This window comes from Balaenoptera physalus, assembly GCF_965194825.1.
Source record: "Balaenoptera physalus genome assembly, chromosome: 3".
Lineage (NCBI taxonomy): Eukaryota > Metazoa > Chordata > Mammalia > Artiodactyla > Balaenopteridae > Balaenoptera > Balaenoptera physalus.
In genome coordinates this window covers 100,724,320-100,748,811 of record NC_138890.1, presented here as the reverse complement: position 1 = coordinate 100,748,811, position 24,492 = coordinate 100,724,320, and the positions used below count along the sequence as shown (strand labels likewise).

Sequence of the window (24,492 nt, the reverse complement as noted above, 5' to 3'; positions counted from 1 at the left end):
TGGACTTAATTGATATTTATAGGACATTCCATCCAAAAACAACAGAATACACTTTCTTCTCAAGTGCTCATGGAACATTCTCCAGGACAGATCATATCTTGGGTCACAAATAAAGCCTTGGTAAATTTAAGAAAATTGAAATCGTATCCAGTATCTTTTCTGACCACAATGCTATGAGACTAGATATCAATTACAGGAAAAAATCTGTAAAAAATAAAAACACATGGAGCTTAAACAATACACTACTTAATAACCAAGAGATCACTGAAGAAATCAAAGAGGAAACCAAAAAATACCTAGAAACAAATGACAATGAAAACACGACCCAAAACCTATGGGATGCAGCAAAAGCAGTCCTAAGAGGGAAGTTTATAGCAATACAATCCTACCTTAAGAAACAAGAAACATCTCAAATAAACAACCTAACCTTACACCTAAAGCAATTAGAGAAAGAACAAAAAAACCTCAAAGTTAGCAGAAGGAAAGAAATCATAAAGATCAGATCAGAAATAAATGAAAAAGAAATGAAGGAAACAATAGCAAAGATCAATAGAACTAAAAGCTGGTTCTTTGAGAAGATAAACAAAATTCATAAACCATTAGCCAGACTCATCAGAAAAAAAGGGAGAAGACTCAAATCAATAGAATTAGAAATGAAAAAGGAGAAGTAACAACTGACACTGCAGAAATACAAAGGATAATGAGAGATTACTACATGCAACTATATGCCAATAAAATGGACAACCTGGAAGAAATGGACAGATTCTTAGAAATGCACAACCTGCCAAGACTGAACCAGGAAGAAATAGAAAATATGAACAGACCAATCGCAAGCACTGAAATTGAAACTGTGATTTAAAATCTTCCAACAAACAAAAGCCCAGGACCAGATGGTTTCACAGGTGAATTCTATCAAACATTTAGAGAAGAGCTAACACCTATCCTTCTCAAACTCTTCCAAAATATAGCAGAGGGAGGAACACTCCCAAACTCATTCTATGAGGCCACCATCACCCTGATACCAAAACCAGACCAAGATGTCACAAAGAAAGAAAACTACAGGCCAATATCACTGATGAACATAGATGCAAAAATCCTCAACAAAATACTAGCAAACAGAATCCAACAGCACATTAAAAGGGTCATACACCATGATCAAGTGGGGTTTATCCCAGGAATGCAAGGATTCTTCAATATACGCAAATCAGTCAATGTGATACACCATATTAACAAATTGAAGGAGAAAAACCATATGATCATCTCAATAGATGCAGAGAAAGCTTTCGACAAAATTCAACACCCATTTATGATAAAAAACCCTCCAGAAAGCAGGCATAGAGGGAACTCACCTCAACATGATAAAGGCCATATATGACAAACCCCCAGCCAACATCGTCCTCAATGGTGAAAAACTGAAACCATTTCCACTAAGATCAGGAACAAGACAAGGTTGCCCACTCTCACCACTATTATTCAACATAGTTTTGGGAGTCTTAGCCACAGCAGTCAGAGAAGAAAAAGAAATAAAAGGAATCGAAATCAGAAAAGAAGTAAAGCTGTCACTGTTTGCAGATGACATGATACTATACATAGAGAATCCTAAAGATGCTACCAGAAAACTACTAGAGCTAATCAATGAATTTGGTAAAATAGCAGGATACAAAATTAATGCACAGAAATCCCTTGCATTCCTATACACTAATGATGAAAAATCTGAAAGTGAAATTAAGAAAACACTCCCATTTACCACTGCAACAAAAATAATAAAATACCTAGGAATAAACCTACCTAGGGAGACAAAAGACCTGTATGCAGAAAACTATAAGACAGTGATGAAAGAAATTAAAGATGATACCAACAGATGGAGAGATATACCATGTTCTTGGATTGGAAGAATCAACATTGTGAAAATGACTCTACTACCCAAAGCAATCTACAGATTCAGTGCAATCCCTATCAAATTACCAAAGGCATTTTTCACAGAACTAGAACAAAAAATTTCACAATTTGTATAGAAACACAAAAGACCCCGAATAGACAAAGCAATCTTGAGAAAGAAAAACGGAGCTGGAACAATCAGGCTCCCTGACTTCAGACTATACTACAAAGCTACAGTAATCAAGAGAGTATGGTACTGCCACGAAAACAAATATAGATCAATGGAACAGGATAGAAAGCCCAGAGATAAACCCATACACATATGGTCACCTTATCTTTGATAAAGAAGGCAAGAATATACAATGGAGAAAAGACAGCCTCTTCAATAAGTGGTGCTGGGAAAACTGCACAGCTACATGTAAAAGAATGAAATTAAAACACTCCATAAAGGGCTTTTTGAAAAAATAAAATAAAATAGGAAAATGTGCTTTCATGTCTTAAAATCTGAAATTCTGAAATTATATCTGATATCGATACTATAAAGAAAACAAGACAGCCATTTCTTTTTTTTTATTTAAGGAAGTTCATCTTTTCATCATGATTGAAGGAAATGCATGATCAGTTAAATATTGTCAGCATTATTTTCCAAAATTTTTCATTAACGTTTTAAATGCAGCTTTACACCTGAGTGTTTTGATTTATATAAACATATCCATTAGCAGTCTAAGATTCACCTAACATTTATATTACGCTTCTTCAACAGAATCCAAGATGAACCACTAGTAAAACAGATTATAAGATTATCTGGATTTTAGATGAGTTGGTCTGCTGAACTCAGGAATTCACAGAAGGAATTAAATCTTTGAATTTGTTGTTTAATAAATAAAATTCTGCATTGTGCTAATCTCCTTTTGCATATTACTTAGCAAATGGCTATTAAGGCTTTATTGTAAGGGATTACCAAAAAACAGTCCAATGGTGAACCATGCAAGATAGAGAAAATAATGATTTACAAATAACTAATGAACAACTAAGGGAACCATGGTTTTTCCTTTCATTATAGACTTCTCAAAATCAAAGATATTTTTCAAATTAAAGTTATATTAAGAGTTTATGGAAAATTATACCCCTAGCTTAAGAACTTAAACATCTTCAGATTTAAAAAAGGAATGGATGATTACAACTATAGTTTTTTTAAATGTTGCTTTGGGGAAAAGTCTTGATTCTTTGTTTCATTCTCTCTAATAGCTTTTTCTTTGCTTGCTTACTATAAAATAAAGCATTGTTATTGTGAGGACAATTTCTGATTCAGTTCCAGTGCTCTTGTATCTCCATGAGTTTTGGCATTGTTTACCAGCACCTGTGGGAAATTACATACAGGAAATGTTAGTATTTTCTTTACTAACAATACCTATATTTAGAGTCATAGAAGCCGAGTAAGCCAAAGGGCAGCAGGCAATATCAAACTACACAAGAAAAAGTGACTATGTGCAAACTTTCTGTCGTTTTTGCTGAAATAAACTGTTCAAACAAAGCTAACATCAGAGATAAGCACAATTTACTCAAATGCTCAACAGTACGGATGTCAACATTTTGATGGTTACCACTGCCAGCACTGCATAAAGTTAAAGGTTTTGTTTGGAGGCTTTGTTTACAATACTGTCACCTCTAAACCCTTACCCCAAAAGACCATTTTATGCATAGAATTGTTCAAATGACATTGCTCTCCTTTAAAACCACAGCTTAGGATCAAGGCTTGGGTTCTAAGCTCTATTAAGAACCTTTCTGTAATTTTCATCAATTCCACAAACTAGAAGCTTTAATTTTAGTTGATCATTTGACTACTAAAACATTTTTTGGTTGTTCATTTTCAAACACTGTGAAGGGTCCGAGATGTTGCTCTATCTGCAAGCTAACAAGTTAGCCTGTCACAGTTTCATGATGGGACACCTGGGTCAGAGACAAATGTCTTTATCATTCATGGTGTAGCAAACGACATGAGTATCAACATATTTGCATCTGTTCGCCTCCTATCTAAGTCTCAAAGGGGTGACATGGATAGATGCATATAGTTTCCCATATACACAGTTGGTTGACAAGAGGGGAATCTTAGATTTAAGCCTAGGCACCTAGGAGACTTGAATCTTTTATAATTGGCACTAAACATGCCTATTCCTTGCTCTGGAGGGAGACACTTATCTCCATCTCCCAAGGCTGGGGGTGTTTAAAAAAGGCTTCTCATTAATTTTCATTGTGTTTTTAGAACTCTTGGCTGAAGGTATAAGAATTTTAACCCAGTACATGTCATACAGACTCTACCTTTTTAAAAAGAATACACACACACACATACATTTGACCCTTGAACAACGTGTGGATTAGGGATGAAGACCCTCTATATGCTCAAAAATCCACATACAACTTATAGTCAGCCACCCATATAGGCAGTTCCTTGGTATCCATGGATTCAACTAATCAAAGATCGTGTAGTACTGTAGTATTTACTATAAAAAAAAATCCAAGTGTAAGGGGACCCACACCATTTATTTAAACCTGCATTCTTCAAGAGTCAACTGTACATGTTTATATATTTAGAAACCAGAGCCATCCCATGAGAAGTGGAGTAGAAATTGTCATATGAATTTTACAGAAAAGACAATAAGAAGTAAAATAATTTTTCCAAAGATAATATGAACATCCCATTAATTTCTGCTACTTCTAAACCTATCCTATCTACCTATTTGCCTCCACTGCAATGGTCATAAGAAATACTACAACCAGAACCCAGAGCCTTCATCTATCTTTTCTTATGCTACATAGCACATCAGGAGAATATATTTCCTACAGGTTAAATCGGTGGTTCTCAACCAGGGGTGATTACACCTCAGATATTTGGCAATGTCTAGAAGACATTTTCAGTTGTTATAAGCTGGGTGGAGGGAGGAGGACAATGCTACTGGCATCTAGTGGTTAGTGGTTAGGGATGCTATTAGACATCCTACAATGCACAGGATAGCAACCCTCAGCCCTCATCCAACAAAGGTCCAAGATGAATATCTTTAATAAAATCAATGCCTTACATCGATGAGCTCGTAGTCATTTTTGGCATGTAAGTGTCTCAGAAGGTACCAACGTGCTGTTGAAACAATAGATTTGGGATACCCAGGCTGATACACCACTCTCTCTAAAAGTCGCCGCGTCTCTCTGGGAAAAAGATATTTACTTTCAGTCCAAAGCATATAAATTAATATAAGATATTTCATATACTAGTCTCAAACACACATTATCTTTCTCATTCTTTTGCAGACAACGTGCTGATTACTTCATGAATTTTTTCATCCATGTAATGAAAAAGGTAGTAATAATGGTTAACATTTACTAAGTATTTATTATGTGCTACGTAGTATGCCAAGTGTTTTACTCATATGGTCACATTTAACATTCACAACCTTATAAGGTAGGTTGCTGCTATTATTCTCATTTTGCAGATAAGTAAATTAAGGCTCTTTCCAAATAGAATGGGAAAATAACCCCTATTTCATGAGCACTTCTGACTGCTCTGCTTCTAATCCCTCTTGAAGGTAGACAGAAAATAAATAATGCAAAGATAATATAGAGTGGAACAAGAAGAAATATTTAACATCTACACTAGAGGCTAAGTGTATAATATGTAATAATAGGCTGATTTACAGTTATGTTCTAATTTTTTCTTTCCAAATTTACTAACATCTATGGCTCCAAAGACTTCTGTATGGGTAGAAACAACACAAATTGTGGTAACTTCAGAACTGCTGAATAGGAAGATTTTGTAAGTAGCAACTGGTTTGAAGTAGGAGCTAAAGAAGAACATGCCCTGAAGATGCTTTTACATAGGAATCACATAGTAAAGCACACTGCTTTTTCTTAGGCGGCATGTTTATTTGAGCTGATTTTGGGTAGTGATAAAAATTATGGGAGGTGCTAACAGAGATTACAGGCAATTGGGAGTTAACGCTCTTTAAGTCATGTATACTGAGCTTCGGCAGAAAGAGTTCATTAGGAAGTTCACATTATAGCCTAAAACGTTTCTTGGTGAAATTAGTCATATAAGAAGTGGCAAAAATAAATAAATATCAGTAAATGATGCTGGAATTGCTAATTAGTCATAGGTCTTATCTCTTCCTTCACTCCTATTTTGTGGTATTGATGTGACCTTTGCCACACATTTATATGTGTTAAGCTCTATGTCTACAATTCTTATTCTGTTCCAGTAATATATGCTCCTAAACCATTGTTTCACTTATGCTTTGTATTATATGTGATATCCATTAGAGCTAAATATTCTCAGAATTTAAAAATATTCTTGCCTGTTTTTTCATCCGTATAACCTTTAAGTAATTTTCTTCAAATTTATTTCTGACCTCATCTCTACTTCCAATAAAAAGACTGCTAAAATTTAAATTTAAATTTTATAACTTTAAATTTTTATATTTAAATCTGTGAAGTGTCTAGATTTTCTAGATATAAAAACCACATTATTTATAATATCTCTGCCTTTTTAATATTTATTACTTTTTTTCATAGCTTATTGCCTTGCAGGAATTTATGTCAATCTAGCCTTCAACTTGAGCCTTTTGGGTTTTGTTTGTTTCTAGAATCCACATTTACATTGTTGGCTCATCCTAAAACAGTGAAGAGCAAAAATTCCAAGGCCTTCTTCACTCAAAATGCTGTCATGAAAATCTCTCGTATTCTGTATCTGGGTACCAAATTACTTTTTCTAAGTAAGACTTTATTTTCTTCCTTACTGGGTTACTAGAACCAGCCTTTCCAAAGTAGAAACATATATATGAATAACATCAAAGTTTGTTAAACTAATTCTAAACCTTTGTTTCGTAGAAGGATTAAAAGTGAAGAAACACTTTGAAGAAAAAAATGAACGAAGATTCTTCATACCTTGCTCCCATTTTGCGTTTGAATTGTAACAAAGCTTGTATAAGGACAGCCAGCGGACAAAAGCAAAGTTTCAAGGCCTCAGTTGTAGCTTCTTGAACCAAGGATGGCCAGTGATCACTGGAAATATTAGCCTATAAAAATAAAAGACAAATATTAAATCATTAAACATTTGACACGTTTATTTTTTTTTTAATAAATTTATTTATGTATTTTTGGCCGCATTTGTTCTTCGTTGCTGCATGCGGGTTTTCTCTAGTTGCAGTGAGCGGGGGCTACTCTTTGTTGCAGTGCATGGGCTTCTCATTGCAGTGGCTTCTCTTGTTGCGGAGCACAGGCTCTAGGTGCACGGGCTTCAGTAGTTGTGGCACACAGACTCAGTAGTTGTGGCTCGCAGGCTCAGTAGTTGTGGCACACAGGCTTAGTTGCTCCTCAGCATGTGGGATCTTTCCGGAGCAGGGATCGAACCCATGTCCCCTGCATTGGCAGGTGGATTCTTAACCACTGTGCCACCAGGGAAGTTCTGACATGTTTACTTTAAAAAATGTAATCAGCTCTTATTTGTTGAGTGCCTACTTGTCTAAGTTGCCATGTAAATGCTACAGGGAGCAAAATTCTACAAACTGATTAAAATCTGATTCCTGCCCTTATGGAACTACAAAACAAGGCTGACAGGGATTAAGGAAGGTTTCAAAAAGGAGATATCACTTTAAAAACACTAAACATTTGCTAAAAGAAAATGCACTATTCTATTACATGGGTGAGTGAAATCTATCAATTACTAAGCCTCTGGTCTACCAAATATACAAAACTCAATTTAACATGATTCTTTAACTGGTAGTGTATAAGTTCCACATTTCAAAAATTATCTAAGGAGAGAAGAAAGACTGAAATGAAATATGTTAATAAAATCCCAATACAGGAAAAAAGGTGCAAAGCAGATCAGAGATAAATTAAATCAAAGTCATCAATTCTGAAAAACTTTTTAAGAATTTCACTTTGTGGGGAAAATGTTAAGATATCTATACATCACTTAGGTTGCAAACTTCAGTTCGTTATAGTATGTACTGACTCAGAAATAACATAGATAAGTAGTTCCAAAGAAACAGTAACTGCAAATAAAATGGTGAACACTCTAGTGAATTACATAAGAAGGAAAAAATGTATTTAAAATCTTTCACTGAAAACCTCAAATTGTAACCAAGAATTCATAATTACAGGTATCTAGAATACACATTTTAATAAAGTCAATATAATGAGTGAATACACAGTCCCTTTCAAACACTAAATTATTATTTTAAATGTTAGAGCAATAAACTCTGAGTTCAGCACAGGCAATAGTAATTTGTGTAATCAAGGAAGAGGAAGCCATAGGGATAATGAATATGAAAACAGAGACCAGAGATTATGAGGCATCCTCCATAAAGACGGGAGCAATGGCACCTTGGGTACATCTGGAAAAGAATGTAAGGCAAAGCCCATACTAATAAAATTACTCCTAATATATTTTTAAAAACCAATAACACAAAACTCTCACTGGTTGCTTTTATAATGCACTCTTTAAATTCCAAGAATTCATATAAAGTATTCCGTAAAGTTAGCCCATGTATTATGATATAATAGTTTCTATATGTAACTGGTATACTAAACAATGTGATTAGAATACACTTATTAGAATACACTTAAAAGTGTATACAAAATATACTTTTGTCTCCCATTGTTTTTAAAATTTATTATATTTATATATTAATTATTATTTAATTTAATATATTACATTTTCCTCATATAATAAGGATGTAAATTACAGTAGGTCCCATGACTCTGACCTCCATTCGCAAACACGGTCTTAATTAGAATGTTCTCTTTTCAATACTTCAATCTTCATTCAAAGGTAATATTTACACCCCACCCCCATCTCCTCAGCTCCCAGCTAGGGTATGCTTACAGGGAGCAGCACATGGCTTGTTCCTCCGCCCAACACTCCCACCTTTTCTTACTAACTGTAGTTTCAGGAACCAACTGAAATATCAGAAGTTTGACTGGTGCCATCATAAGATGATGCTCTTTAGGCCTGACAGATATTTAAAGATCTTTTTCTCATCCAGACTTTCCTAGCTTTATCAGAGACTCTCAACTTTATGCATAGTCTCTTACTGCAGGACCAGCTATGAAATCTGTGGGGCTCAATGCCAAAAAACAAAAACAAAAACAAAAACATGCAGGGCCCTTTGTTACAAAATGATTAAGAATTTCAAGATGGCAGCTGCAGAGCGTTAAACCCAGTGTGGAGGCCTATGCAGGTGCACAGGATAGGATGCACCAACGAAGCAGTCCTGCTCAGCTGCAGTCCCACTAACCTGGGTGAATGAACTATTCCACTTACTCTCCTCACATGCTGTGGCAATCTGGAAACCTTTAGCTTCCTTTCTGCTAGATCCCATCACTCCTCTAGGTGGCTCTACATGTCAGGATCTAAGATAATTCCCATGGCAGTCCATTATCTCAGCTGGCATCACTCATTCCTGGCCCTAACAAGCTCTAGGAGCACTGCTGACCCCACGCTGCAGCAACTCTCCTTCACAAGATGGAGGGCATCTTGTACCCAAGCACACATTCCTACCCACTTTTGGGATTCACCCACTGCTGACCACTCTCTCCCAGAAGCATGCAGTCACTTTCCAAAACATGAGCAACTCTCTTCCCACCAGGTGGAGAGCCACAGCTTCCGAGGCATGTGTCAGATACCTGTCCATGTGCTTCTAGACGTGTGCCTCCAGGACCTCAGAGGTCACACATCAAAGCCTCGCTCTCTCTGGCAGCGAGACTCCCTTCCTCGTTTGGTGGGCACCTATGTGTGGAAACGTGCCAGGGGGACGACAGGGGAGGCAACAGCTTTCTCCAGAGAGATTTCTTCACAATCCTCCAACTCTGCTCTTCTAATCCTTTTATAGCTTCCTTATAGGTTACTCTTCTACCCACTTCAGAAATCTGTATCTTGGTCTGATATTTCTCTTTGGCATCTGATATTTAATATCTCAGGGGAAACTTTCAGTTTAATAGCCTTTTCATATATTATTACACATACAATAGCTTCTCTTAAAACAGTCTAATTTTAATATACCCATCCTCTGCACACTGCCAGCTCTTTACCAGAGAAATATGACATCTCCTTATAATAACTGCTGGGTATCAAATCTTATAGCAAGCAAATTAGATGTGGATGGTGCTTTAAAGTTTACAAAGGCATTTGTAAATGTTAACTTCATTTGATATTCCTAATACCTAGCCAAAGTAGGTATTACTACCTCCACTATTACCAAAAAAGGTTGGGGGAGCTCTAGACAGCTTAATTGGCTGAAGTTTTCACAGGTTGTAACTGGTAGAACCAGAACCAAGGCTCCTATAGAAAACACTTTTGTGGTGGTAGTAGTGGTGGGGCAATGGGGGCAGGTATACCTGGGTATTACTAAATTGTAAGCTAATTTCCCCATCTGTAAAATAGGGTTCTTATGAATATTAATGAAGTTAATATGTATAAAGCACTGTAACAGAACCTAACACAGGCTAAGTGTTCTGTATGTTTGCTATTATTATTGCTATTTTTATTTTATTTCAGGGCAGATTTAATTTCCCAGCATGAAGAACAAAGAAACAAAAAACCACATCACTAATAATATTTATTAACTAACAAATAATAAGTTAGACTAAAAGGGTATTGACTTCTCCAGTTCACATATTCAAGAGCATTTATAGGTGCTACATGTGGCTTCTATAGCCCACCAACTGCCAATGTCACAAAGACTTTTGTTAAATATAAATATGGGACAAGCAAAACAAAATGTTTGGTGATCTAGAATTACCATTAACCACCATTTCTTTCCAGCCAAATCACATCAAATTTGACTACCATTACTATTAGTCCAGTCATTCAAAAACCATTGGTGGAGGAGCTCCTATATATAAGGCAGAGTGGTAAAGCAAAGACGCAAAGATGAACAAAACATAGCCCCAACCTAAGGAGCTCTGAAACGTGCTCCACAGTAATAGCACCAAAGAGGAATAAATTTCCTAATTCTTATATTTCTTTGGCAAAATGTCTAGTTAAAGCAAGTAAATAACGTTGGCAATGGACTACTATGGCAGAAGCATGAGTTAATTCAGGCCTGTCTAGGAAATTTCTTCCAAAACAAAAGATGACATTTTATCTTTTAATTACAGAAATAACATGCATATGATAAAAAATTCAAACACTATCAAAGGATATAAAATGAAAAATTCTCCTCCACTATCCCTTAAAGACCCCTAGTACTATCCTCCAAAATAACTGCCATTAAATTTCCTTTGTATCTTTTTGTATTTTTCCATGTGCCTATTAGCGTGCACACATGTACACACACACACACACACACACACACACACACACGATGTAGAGATAAATATTCTTAAAAATACATACCACACACATATACACTCAAATAGCATATCATACACACTGTTCTGGAGTTTGCTCCTCCATGCATCCACTTAAATATTTATCTTGAAAAGTTTTCCACACTAGTATATAAGACTTCTAGATTAATATACCTACCTTGGTATCAGAAAACATATCAAGTCAAAAATTACTAGAAATCCCTCTTACAGAATGTCAAATTGAACTAAGAAATGACTAAAATGTTAATTATTGGTATCCTTGTCACTGATGAGTAGCTGGGTTAATTCTAACCTAAATCACCAAGAAACAAAAATGTATATTCTGCCATAATTCAACTTTTAAAATTGCAATCTTTGTTTTTTCCCCCTAAACACTGACAGTGTCCTGCTAGAGTCTACAGGTTTATGTTATGTTACTCTTATGTCCATCAAAAAGCCCAAATACAAAGTCTATGAGGAGACCACACTAGAAGGTGATGAAACTATAGGAACTCAATGGAATATCACTATGTAAAAAGCTTTTATCTTAAAGAAAAATAAAAGAATCAATTTTTCACATCATAATTATAACATGATCTTACCATGCAGACTTCTAATGCAAGCAGTGCTAGTCTCAACAGGCTTGAGAGTTTCCCACTCCAGCTGCCCTGTTGGGATGCTACTTGTAGACTCTTCCTATAACACATCTCTGCAGCACCCATCATTCCTTGGGACTGATATATGTGTGCCAGCCACTGAGGAACAGCAAGAGAAAAGAACCCAAAAGATTTTAGTTTCGTATACAGTCTACTTCCAACAAATTCAATAAACTTTGATGAAGCTAAATTTTTAATTTAATTATTGATAAATTTTGTGCCTCCAAAACAAAAATCACAGGTCAAAAAAGGGGTAGCCATCTTGCCCATTCTATTAGGAACAGCCACATCCAGTCTGAAGCCTTAAAAAGTCTCCCAAGATGGCAAGTCAGGAACAAAATCAAAATGCAATATGATTTTTTATACATTACAGATGTAACATTTAACATATGAAAATCAATGCAATCTACCGTATTAACAGAATAAAGAAAAAGAAGCATTCTCATAGATGGCCCCCACCCCAAATCCACTCATTCATGATAAAAAACAAATCTCTCTTGACAAACTCAGAAGAGAAAAGGATTTCCTTAATCTGAAACAAAAATTGGACAGCCATTTTAGAATCTGATAAATACCTACAAAAACCTAAAGCAAAAATTATAATTATGAAATTACAAATGTTTTCTATCTGAGGCAGAGAATAAGATAAGAATGTTCCCTTATCACCACTCTGCTTAACACTGTAATCGAGGCTGTATAAATAGTGCAATAAGGCAAGAAAAAAATTTAACATAAAAATATTAGAAAGAAAAAGTAAAACTTCATTATTTGCAAAGGACGTAATTGTGTATACAGAAAACCCAAAACCATTTCAAAAGAATAAATGAATTTAGCAAGGTTTCTGGAAGGTCAGTATATAAAAATCAACAGTATTTCTAAATGTTTGACACCAACATACAGAAAAAAATACCACTTGCAATGGAACAACAAAAAAAATCAACTACCCGGAAATAAATTTAACACAAAAATGTAAAAGACCTCTATTGCAAAAATTTTAAAACACTGTTGAGAGAAATTTAGAGCTTAAACAAGGAGGAATATAACACATTTATGGATAGAGAAACTCAATAGTAATACTTTGTCAATTCTCCCCAAATTAAACTACAGATTCATGTAATTCCAATTAAGATCTCTGTAGGACTTTTGTTTGGCGGGGAGAGTAAGGGTAATTGACAATTTACATGTAAATGCAAAACACCTAAAGTGATTGAGACACACTTGAAGGAAAACAAGAAAGTTGGAGGTCTTAATATTACCTCCACATATCAAAACTAATTATAAAGCTATAAGTAAGAATAAACAAATAGATCAATGAAAAAGAAGGAAAAGAATAGGGAGCCCTAAAAGACCCAGGCACCTGATTTATGACAAAAGCATCACTACAATTTAGTGGGGACATAATGGTCTTTTCAAAGGATGGTACTGGGACAATTACACATCCATATGGAAAAAAATGAACCTTGACCCTGCAACACTCACAAAAATTAATCCAGGATGGATCACAGACCTACATGTGAAAGGTAAAACAACAGTTTCTAAAGGAAAACAGAAAAATATCTTCATGAACTTGGAGTAAGAGTTCTTGAGTAGAACACCTCAATAATGCATTAGCCATTAAAAATGATAAATTAGACTTCATTAAGATTAAGAACTACTCATCAAAAAATAATATTAAGAAAATGTTAAGCCAAGGTGCAGATGTGAGAAAATATTTGCAATACAAATATACAAAAATGTGCCTGTATCCAGAAAATATGATTCCAACAATTCAGTAAGAAAACAGCATATGAAAAACTACAGTAAAGAAAAGGTACTTTAAAAAGAGGAAATCCAAAGATCCGATAAGCATATGAAAAGTGGTTCAACAGCATTTGTCATCAGGTAAATTCAAGTTAAAACCGCCACAAGACACTATTACCTACATATCCTTTGGAAAGGGAAAACAATAACCACCATCTAGCAATATCAGCAATTGGAATGCTCATAATTTGCTGGTGGGAACATAAACTGGACAACCATTTTAAAAAACCATTTGACAGGATCTACTAAAGTCAATATACACATACTCTATCACCCAACAAAAGGCATATCCCAGAATGGACACAGCACCATTAATCATAATAGCCAAAACCTGGAAACACAGTTGACCCTTGAACAACACGGATGTAACTTATAGTCAACCTCCGTATCCATGGTTCTGAGGACTGAACCAACCATGGACTATTGAAAAATATCCATTTATAAGTCGACCCGTGCAGTCGTGCAGTTCAAAACCATTATGTTCAAGGGTCAACTGTAATCCAAACAGTAAAAGGGATATTTTACAGTATATTCATAAAAATAAATGAAAAAAAACTACGGCTACATGAATTTCAACTAAATGAAACAACTAAATGAATTTCACTCACATGATGTTGAGTGAAACCAGATACAAAGTGATACTCCATTTATATCAAGTTCAAAAACAGGCAAAATTAGAGAAAACACATATACTATCTCTAAGACTTTACTTACTGTATAATTTATCTTTTAATTTTTCCCTTTTAGTTTGACAAGGTGTTTTTGCCCTTGATAAAGAACATGAGATCATCAATATCCAGTTGACCTTAGAATTAAAGTATCTTAACTCTCATATGGCAAATTTACTCCGAGAGTGAAAAAAGCACCATATTTCTTCAAGGATTAGAGTAAACAAAGTGGCTTAACTTGCATAATCCAACTATTTTACACCATTAGATAATCTTTTTAAGCAGGACATCAAAACTGTTGACATAACAAAAGATCAAAATGAAGAACAAACTGTAGCAAAATAAGCTTCTGTAAAACCTATATCAAAAAGTCCCTTGATACTATCTTGGGGTACAGAAAGAACTATAACAAATTGAGTAAATTAATTATATGCTTTCTGTATTTTGCTATCAATAAGAATAAAGTACACAGTGATCATTATGTATTTGTCCTTGTGGTAAGCAGAGCCAGCTAAAAAGGCAGACAGTCTATTGATTCAGGCATCAGTCCTGAAAAGAACTGTTTCTAAAGGCACTAAAAACCCATTAAAATCTTGGATATAGGTTACCTGTAAAGTAGCTAAGGAAAAACTACACACATCCCCTCTAAAGACAGAGTTAAACACCATTATGGTAACTTTATTATAAAATGTAACACTTAGCTCTCTTACACCAATCCCATGTAAAAGACAGTATTTTCAACACTATTTTAAATGGAGAAAATTTACAATCAACAATGTTAAAAGCTTCGAAGCCGTGCAGCAGCAGATCCTAAATGAATATTCAACTTCTTTAGTTTCTCTAACCACGCTACCCTTTAAACCCTGAAAATGAGAGATATACAGTGAATCTAAAGGCAAGACAAAAGTGGAGCATACTCCTGACCTCATTTAATATCACAGAGAATTTTAATTCAGGACTCACATAAGAAAAGAGAGAATTTACCTGCCAAGCTGGAACAGAGGTTGAGTTGGACATGACTGTTTTTTGCAGCTCTTCAAGTACAGCATCTGGGAGAGGTTTTTTTGACTCTAGGAGTGGTTTACATTGAACTTGTCTCAAAAGTAAGATAACAGCTGGCTGATCAGGGTTACTTTTTAAATTCTAAAAATCAAACCCCAAACAGAAATACATCAAACAGGTTCTTAAATGTTAAATGTAAAAGGCAAATAAAGCTATTCTCCATATTGAAAAAAAACCCCTGAATTTAACCTTTTCTTATTAAAAAATAAACAACAACAAAAGTCAACAGAACACTGAACATCTTGGGAATACCAAACTTTACACTTAAATAAGCTCTAAAATCAGTAATGCTATTACTGTAGTTTATAAGTTGTTAAACTTAGATTTAGTATGTCCCTTTGACTTGGTTTATTCTTAGGTGATATCTTGAAAAATTTAGGTACTACATATAAACAGCTGAACTAAGAAAATATAAAATTAACAGTGAAGGCTAAAACTAATCCTTATTGGAAGAAACTTAACTTTTTATTTAAGAGGGAAAGAGCTATAAATTTTTTCCTTTCTCAACCTCTTAACAAAGATACTCATTGTCCTTCCTCCAGGCACAGACTTCTTACACACTGGGAGTAAGAGAAATGACCCATTTACCCAGGCCATTTATTTATGCCTTAAAACACATACACACACATACAAAAGTATTGTATGTGTGTGTATATATATATATAAAATATGTGTATGTTGCATATGTGTATATGTGTGTATATATTATATATGTATATACATATATACATATAATATACACATACAAGAAGAAGTTAAGGAGATTCTCTAAACAAGTCCTTCCACTATTGTTTTAAACATTTCTTTCTTTATTGCTTGTCTCTCAATGACATAATTCTTTATTTTCTATTATTAGGTCATAGTCCTAAATGTCCTTATTTCTGAAATGTGATTGCTTTCTTCTAAGTAAGAGACTGGGATATTAAAATGACAAGGAAAGGTTCATAAAAGTATCCCTTATTCTGTCAGAGAGAGCACGAAGCAACTGTCAATTTATGCTTACTAAACATTCACTGTATTGTACTAAACTGTCCTGAACCTAGATGGAATTTCTTAAATAAAAGAGAAAATGTGTTATTCTGATTTTCAGAGAATTCAAGGACCAAAGGGATCTTCAAAGATCCATTCTTCTCTCTCTGTAAAATTTATATTGATCTTTCAAAAAACATTTCTAGAAAGACAACACCTTCTCCCTGGTAAGCATTTATGAAAATAGATGTTTTCAGGAAAAATGATGTTTAAAACTCCACTTATTCATTAAATTATTTTTGAGTAGGTTTACAAAACTGATTTGTTCATTCAATAAATATTTACTGAGACCCTACTATGGGTTAGGCAAAGTGTAAGAATTTATTCACACAGCCTACAATCCAGGTAGGTAAAAACTGACTACTCAATAATTCCCGTCACCCACTTCACAATCCCCACAGTCATTCTACATTGTTCAGAACTTTGGAAAAATGTAGGGATACTGGAAAACATAGCATTCTGAAGAGTGTAACTAGAAATCAATGGTATCAAAAAAAAAAAAGATTAAAACCTTGAGTCTTAAGAGTCAGACAAATGTGAGCTCAAACAGCAACTCCATCAATTTCTACCTGTGAACTCCTGTGCAAATTACTTACCCTCTTTAAGCCTTAGTTTTCTCAGTTGTAAAAATGGGGATAATAATAAATACCTATGTCATGGGATTGTTGTGAAGGTCAAATACAAAGTACTAAATGTATTAACTAGCTTACAGTAAGTACTCAGTTAATATTGGGTATTATCATCATCATCATCATCACCACCACCACCACCACCACCACCACCACCACCACCACCACCACCACCACCACCACCACCACCACCACCACCACCACCACCACCACCACCACCACCACCACCACCACCAAATGCTCTTTAAATAACGTGCATTCTATTTTTGAAGTTATTTTCCAAGTAGGATAAGAATCCATGAATCTCAATTCCATAACAATACCTTTGTGCAGAGGGCTTCAGCTTCAGCTATTCTTCTTGTGTCTATTAGACCAGTGACAGCTTGGGAGAGAGACCACTTTTCAAGAGATTGGTTGTAATTTTCAAAGAATTCTTTGTCTTTATTAAAAAAAAGTCAATGTTACTTTTTTCTGCAATTTATAATGTGTTCTCAGAGAAGTAATCAGTTGTTAAGAAGTATTACAATTAAATTACCATGCATATATAACTTTTACACATACCACTGGAATACCATAGACTATCTCAACATGAGACAGGTTTCTGCAAAGTTTCATAGCAGGAATATTTACAGCTGAATAACTTAAGACTTTACATACTTGTGACTTACATTAAAAAAAATCACTATCTTCAGTAAAACTGAAAATACTTTATTGAAAAAAAGTAAAGATTTATTGCAATATAATTGACATATGATAAACTGCACATATGCACATATTCAAGCTGTAAATCTGATGACTTTTGACATAAGAATACATCTGTGAACCATCACTACTATCAAGATAATAAACATATCCATCATCAGGAAAAGTTTCCTCCTACTACTTTGTAATCACTTCTGTCTCCAACCCATCTCTCCTCCTTTCCTCTGTCCCCAGTCACTAATCATTTTCACTCCCAATAGATCAGTTTGCATTACCTAAAATTTCATATAAATGAAATCATAAAATATAAACTCTTTGGCATCTTTCATAGCAGTTAACATGGTAAATTACATTCATTTTCAAATATTAAAGCAACCTTGCATTCCTACAATAAACCTCACTTGATCATTATTATTATCTTTTTTGTGTGTTACTGGATTTGAATTGCTAAAGTTTTGTTATAAATTTCTACATCTGTAGTTCTGTAGTTTTCTTGTAATGTCTTTGTCTGGTTTTGGTATCTGCATAATGCTGATCTCATAGAATAAGTCAGGAAGTGTTACCACCTTTTCAATTTTCTGGAAGAGTTTGTATAGAACTGGTATTATTTCTTACTTAAATGTTTGGTAGAATCCATCTGGTCCTGGGGTTTTCTTTATAAGAAGATTTTTAACTATAAATTCCGTGTCTTTAATAGACATAAAGCTATTCAGTTTATTTCTTAAGTGAGCTCTGTATCTTTTAAGGAATTTATCCATTTTATCTACATTGCCAAATTTAATGGCATAAAGTTGTTCATGAGATTCTCTTATGAGCCTTTTAATAGCTACAGTGTTGTACCCTCTTTCAATCCTGACAATGGTACTCTCTGTTTTTTATCTGATGCCTGGCTAGGTTTATCAATTTCATTGATCTTCTCAAAGAACTAGATTTTGCTTTTGTTGATTTTCTGTTTTCTATTTCATTGATCTCTACTCTATTTTCTTTTCTTCTGCTTACTTTGGATTTAATTTCCCCTTCCTTTTTCTAATTTCTCAAGGCAGAAGCTGAGATCATCGATTTGAGGCCCTTCTTATTTTCTAATGTGGACATGTAATGCTAATATTTTCATATAAGCAGGTGTTTTAGGAGTATTATAGAATTTTATATGTTGTTTTTTCATTTTCATACAGTTCAAAATATTTTCTAATTTCCCTTCTGCCTTATTCTTTGACCTGGATTATTCAGAAGTATGTTATTAAGTTTTCAAATATTTGAGAATTTTCCAGATTTTTTTGGTTATTGATTTTTAAATTAATTCCATTGTATTAAGGTAACATACTTTGTATGATTTGAATCCTTTTAAATTTACTTAGACCTGTTTTATGGCTCACAATTTGATATATATGGGTAAATAGTCTGTGTACACTTGACAGAAATATGCATTCTGTTGTTGTTAGGAGAACTGTAAGTTCTAACTAGGTCAAGTTAGTTGATAGTGTTTTTCAAGTTTTTAATTATATCTTTACTAATTTTCTGTCCAATTGTTCTATCAATTATCAAAAGAAGAGTGTTGAATCTCTATAATTATGAATTTATCTATCTCTCCTTTCAGTTCTATAAGTTTGTTTCATGTATTTTTCCATAATTTTTCATTTTTTCTACCTATTTTATTGGGAAATACAACACAGATTTTATGTGTTTTGAAGCTTTGCTACTGGGTGCCTAAATTGTCCTCTTGATGAATTGATTCCAATGTGAAATGACCCTCCTTATCACTGGAAACATTCTTTGCTCTGAAATCTTAATTTGTAGGAAATTAATGTGGCCACTCCAGCTTTCATTTGATTAGTGTTGACATGGTATATCTTTTTCCATTTACTTTTTAGGTCATTTTTGTCTTTTTATTTGCATCTTTTTAAAATTGATGTATAGCTGATTTACAATGCTTCAGGTGTACAGCAAAGTGATTCAGTTATACATATATATAAATATATACATATATATTCTTTTTCAGATTCTTTTCCATTATAAGTTATTACAAGATATTGAATATAGTTCCCTGGGCTATAAAGTAGGTCCTTGCTGTTCTTCTATTTTATATATAGTACTGTGAGGTTATTTTGGTCTTTAAATGTAGATTTATATTTGTTTATGTTTCTTTTAAGCACTATATAGTTAGCTCTTGCTTTTTTATCCAATCTGTCAATCTGTGCCTTTTAACTGGGGTATTTAGACCACTATACTTAACTTGATTATTGATATGGTTGGGTTTAACTCTATTGTGTTGTTTTCTCTTTATTCTATGTTCCCCTTTGCTCCTTTTTGTATTATATAATTCCATTTTTTCTACTTTGGTGGCTTATTAATTAAATTCTATTTTTTTAGTGTCTACTTTAAGGTTTAGAGTATTCATCTTTAACCTGTCACAGTCTACCTTTAAGTACAGGTGATCTTCTGTATCTATGGATGTGGAACCCATGGACATGCAGAGTCAACTATTACTACATCATTTTATATAAAGGAGTTGTGCATCGGTGGATTTTGGTATCTGAGGAGGGTCATGAAACAAATCCCAAATCCTTACGGATGACTGTAATATTATACCACTTCACTTACAGTATAAAAACTTTACAACAAAATACTTCCATTTTCCCCTCCTGGCCTCTGTGCTATTGTCATATGTGCGTTAAACAGTTAATTACATGTTAAAGAGATTTCTATCATGTGTCGTTTGTGGATCTGTTTCTATGGATTGATTTTTCTCCTCATTATGGGTGGTATTTTCCTGCTTATTTGCATGCCTATTAAGTTTTAACTGGATACCAGACATTGTGAATTTTACCTTGATGAATATTTCTGTATTCCTGTAATGTTCTTGAGCTTTGCTCTGTATGCAGGTAAACTCCTTAAGACTTGTTTTTAAGCTTTGTTAGATGAGAATATAATAGCCTTTCATGTAGGGCTAATTCTGCCTACTACCTTTTGGCAATATCCTTCTGAATACTTTATCTGGAATATATCATGTATGAAATGCTTTTTTAAACTTACTTGAAGCAGAAACAGCAGATAACAGTGCCAAGTGTAAATCCATCCTCTTTGGCTGAGTGTTCTTCACTAGGGCCAGTTTATCATCAGCATGACAAGCTGCCATTAGCCCAGCCCAGACAGCAGGATCACCTAAACACAGGAAATACAGTTAGGAGGCTGTCAATATCAACATGTTGCTGAAAAACTACCAAAAATAAAAGTAAGAGTTTACAAATACCAACAAATGAAATATTATCTCCAGAAAAATTCCATTTTCTTAAAGAAAAACTAGTTTATAAGGCACATTACTATATTCATCCTTTAAGATTTGCCATTTTTTCCAAACACATCAGAGGATAAGAAATATCCTATTTAACTCTTCTTCCATGGCTGGTTACGTGAGTTGCCTAGAGTACTACGCTGTTGTGGAAAGGTCAATTATATTCACTTTCACTGAATACCAAGGGCAAGTCTCACAGAGACACTTGTGTTCATCACTGTCCCTATATTAAAGGCTCAGTCATAGGAAAAGAAAGATAACACAATTTCTCAGCTCTTAAGAAAAGTCTGAGACAAAGGAAAAGCTCAAGACAACGCCATTTTACCTATGTTTTAACAGCCAAGCATAAAAGTCACTTTATCATTCCAAGGAAGCAATTATGATTACACTGATGTATCCCTTCATCCATTTGATCTTTCCTTCCTTCCTTCACACCTTGATAGTAGCTTCAAGGGAAGAGGGAAAGCCCAATAGCAGTGGGTTGAGAAGGTAATAAAAGAGATTATGAGTATAGACTCCTCTTTTCTTTTCTTTTTTTTTTTTTTTATGGCTGTGTTGGGTCTTCGTTTCTGTGCGAGGGCTTTCTCTAGTTGTGGCAAGCGGGGGCCACTCTTCATCGCGCTGCGCGGGCCTCTCACTATCACGGCCTCTCTTGTTGCGGAGCACAGGCTCCAGAAGTGCAGACTCAGTAATTGTGGCACACGGACTTAGTTGCTCCGCGGCATGTGGGATCTTCCCAGACCAGGGCTCGAACCCGTGTCCCCTGCCTTGGCAGGCAGATTCTCAACCACTGCGCCACCAGGGAAGCCCCTAGACTCCTCTTTTCAAGAAAGTTAATTGTGAAAACAGAAAGCTGGATTGGGATTTGGAACTTAGGCTTTTTAATTTGTTTGGTCTTTTGTTTCACAAATCATATTTTGCAGGTTAATATTTACATGGTTAATATTTTCAGTCCTATTACCCTTAAAAACACAAATGGATAATTTTTAAATCCTACAAGGGGTTCCAGTTAATAATACAGTCATTTAAACATACTTCTTAGCTCTAGTTTTTAATTTTTTTCTTACCTAACTGCCCCATCCAATATATATCTCCTATCAAATGGCTGAAATACATGTATTTCATTTATAGACAGCCAGTATTACTGCTAATTGTACAAGAATCATTAGAAATCTTATGTAGACCAAAAATGTTTGTAAAAAATTAAATACATACCTTGATATTATAAAATAATTTCTCCCCAGATAATGCCTACCTTATTTTAAATATCATAAGACATAATCAAATCCAGAATAAGAAAATGGGGACCATTTCCTAGAACTTATGGTGAGATCTGAATACTATATAATGAAAGGCAGATGACTGAATCTTAGATCTGGATTTTAGGTCTAACAATGCCACTAATTAACTGTGCAGCCACTCTTCCTTTGGAACACATACTTCTACAAAATAAGGCATCTAAATTAGATGATGGCTCAGGTGCCCTCAGGTCTAAAATCCTATAACTGAATGCAACTGAATGAAGTTGAAGTGGACTCAATTTTTGTGTTTCTAAGATTAAGTGAACAACTCATTTAAGGATCTTAGGGTATTCTATAGTTTAGATTTTGGGAGGGGGATGGACATTAGCTGGCAGCAATTTCTTTTGTCACAATTCAAAAGAATTGCTGTCTTCATGAACTCTTCTACAGATAACCAGCAACTCAAATTCCCTATGAAACAAAGTGATAATATAAATATTATACATATATAGGTATATACACACATAAATAATTTATACATATATATGTATATACACATATATATTATTTATACATATATAAATACTAGAAAACTAAAAAAATTTTTAATATGGTTTGCTAAAAATACCTTTTAATATCACAGAAGCACTAATCTAACAGACATTGGATTTCTTTCCATTCAATTCTAAATTCCTGGGATTATATTTAAATTTCTGAGAAGATTCCTTGGAGTACCATCTATCAAAACTGTACTTTGTCTAACTAAAGATCTACAAAGGTTAGATGTACACCTACTACACATAATTACAATTACATTCACTTTCACTGGACTCCAAACAAGTCTCAAATAAGCACTCGGCTTCATCAGTCAGTCCCTGTTTTAAGCTTCCTATATGACTCTGCTTCCTTGTTTATGAACTTCTCCAGATAATATGGGAAAATCAGAGAAAATGATTAGAGAAGCTCTTAGCTGGGCAATCTCACCTTTCTAAAGTGTATGCCACGTACACAATCAAAGGCTAACATCTATCATTCTAGATCCACAGTAAGAATTCTTGAGAGTAATTCTATATCTAATATTTGTTTGGGAACACCTTTAAAAATCAGAAACTTACCTAACATAGAACATAGATAAAACCAAATGTTTAGGATTTCGTTTTGTTCTATTTCAAAAATGAAAGAAAGAATAAACAACAGGACATTGGTTTGTTTACTTGTTTTATAAAATAATCTCCGAAGTTTAGTTAGGATCCTTATCATTTATTGTGAAGATAGTACTGAACCTGTTCTTTGTGTGTTTCCCCACAGTCCCTGGCCAAAAGCAATAGCATTCTGATCCAGCAAATGTATGAAGTGCTCTGGGGGAATATACTGTTTAAAGCTATATTTCATGTTAAAAATAATATTATGTAAAAATATATCCCATGACCCTACTTTGTTAGACATTCCAATCCTCTACAGCATTTCTCCAGCAGTGGTAACGGAAGCATGCTGATGCAGGTTATATGCAGTTCCCCAGTGCCTTTTGTGACCAATGGCATACATACGACTCTGGTTAGAACTAAGAAATTAGTTCAGGTGAGGCCAGCACCTTGGCAGTTCTAACAGTTACCACAGAAGACATATCTCCACTCTTCAAGAAGTTAACTACACATAAAAATAACTAAACATGTTTATTAAATAATTTACTAGCTATAAATAAACCTCATTAAACCAGACTGATGGAAAACAGAAATAAAACCACTTTTTGAAAATATATAATTCAGAGTTTCAATAATGGTTAATGAAGTATCTTTAAACAGATATTCCTTTGAGCCTGCTTCAATAACTGATTATCTCTTAAATATCAGTAGCTGAATGCAGTAATCAAATAACATGCAAGATCTTAAAATATTTTAAAATTCCCTTATTTCATAAAAACACAAACTTTGCTTCTTTAACACAAATGCAAGATGGACGGAATCCTAAATAATGAAATGGATCACATTATATTCACCTGGAGAAAGGAGAGCTGCCTTCTGAATGGCCTTTAGTGCAGTATTTTTCTCACCATCTGCTGAACTGCTTCCCATAGCCAACTGATTTACTGCAGTGTATAGTAATGCCTTCTACAAAGAGAAAGGAAGGGTGTTAACCAATTCTCTTCATAGCTCCCTGATTTTCAAAGTGACTAAAAGTAGTACTATATTGGATATGATG

At 34.3% G+C, this 24,492-nt stretch overlaps 1 protein-coding gene across 8 annotated transcripts in view; it reads right to left on the bottom strand.

Moving 5' to 3' along the window:
* Positions 1–24,492, bottom strand: part of SKIC3 (SKI3 subunit of superkiller complex) — a 166,532-nt gene continuing 142,040 nt past the window's right edge. For all 8 annotated transcript variants that reach the window (XM_082457992.1, XM_082457994.1, XM_082457990.1 and 5 more), the window contains 8 exons: positions 24,290–24,401; positions 20,794–20,922; positions 17,385–17,500; positions 15,326–15,484; positions 11,820–11,972; positions 6,811–6,941; positions 4,956–5,079; positions 1–3,238 (listed from right to left, as the gene is read on the bottom strand). In XM_082457992.1, the coding sequence (XP_082314118.1) occupies positions 3,164–3,238; positions 4,956–5,079; positions 6,811–6,941; positions 11,820–11,972; positions 15,326–15,484; positions 17,385–17,500; positions 20,794–20,922; positions 24,290–24,401 (999 nt within the window). In that variant the 3' untranslated portion in view covers positions 1–3,163. The remainder of the gene's footprint in view (positions 3,239–4,955; positions 5,080–6,810; positions 6,942–11,819; positions 11,973–15,325; positions 15,485–17,384; positions 17,501–20,793; positions 20,923–24,289; positions 24,402–24,492) is intronic.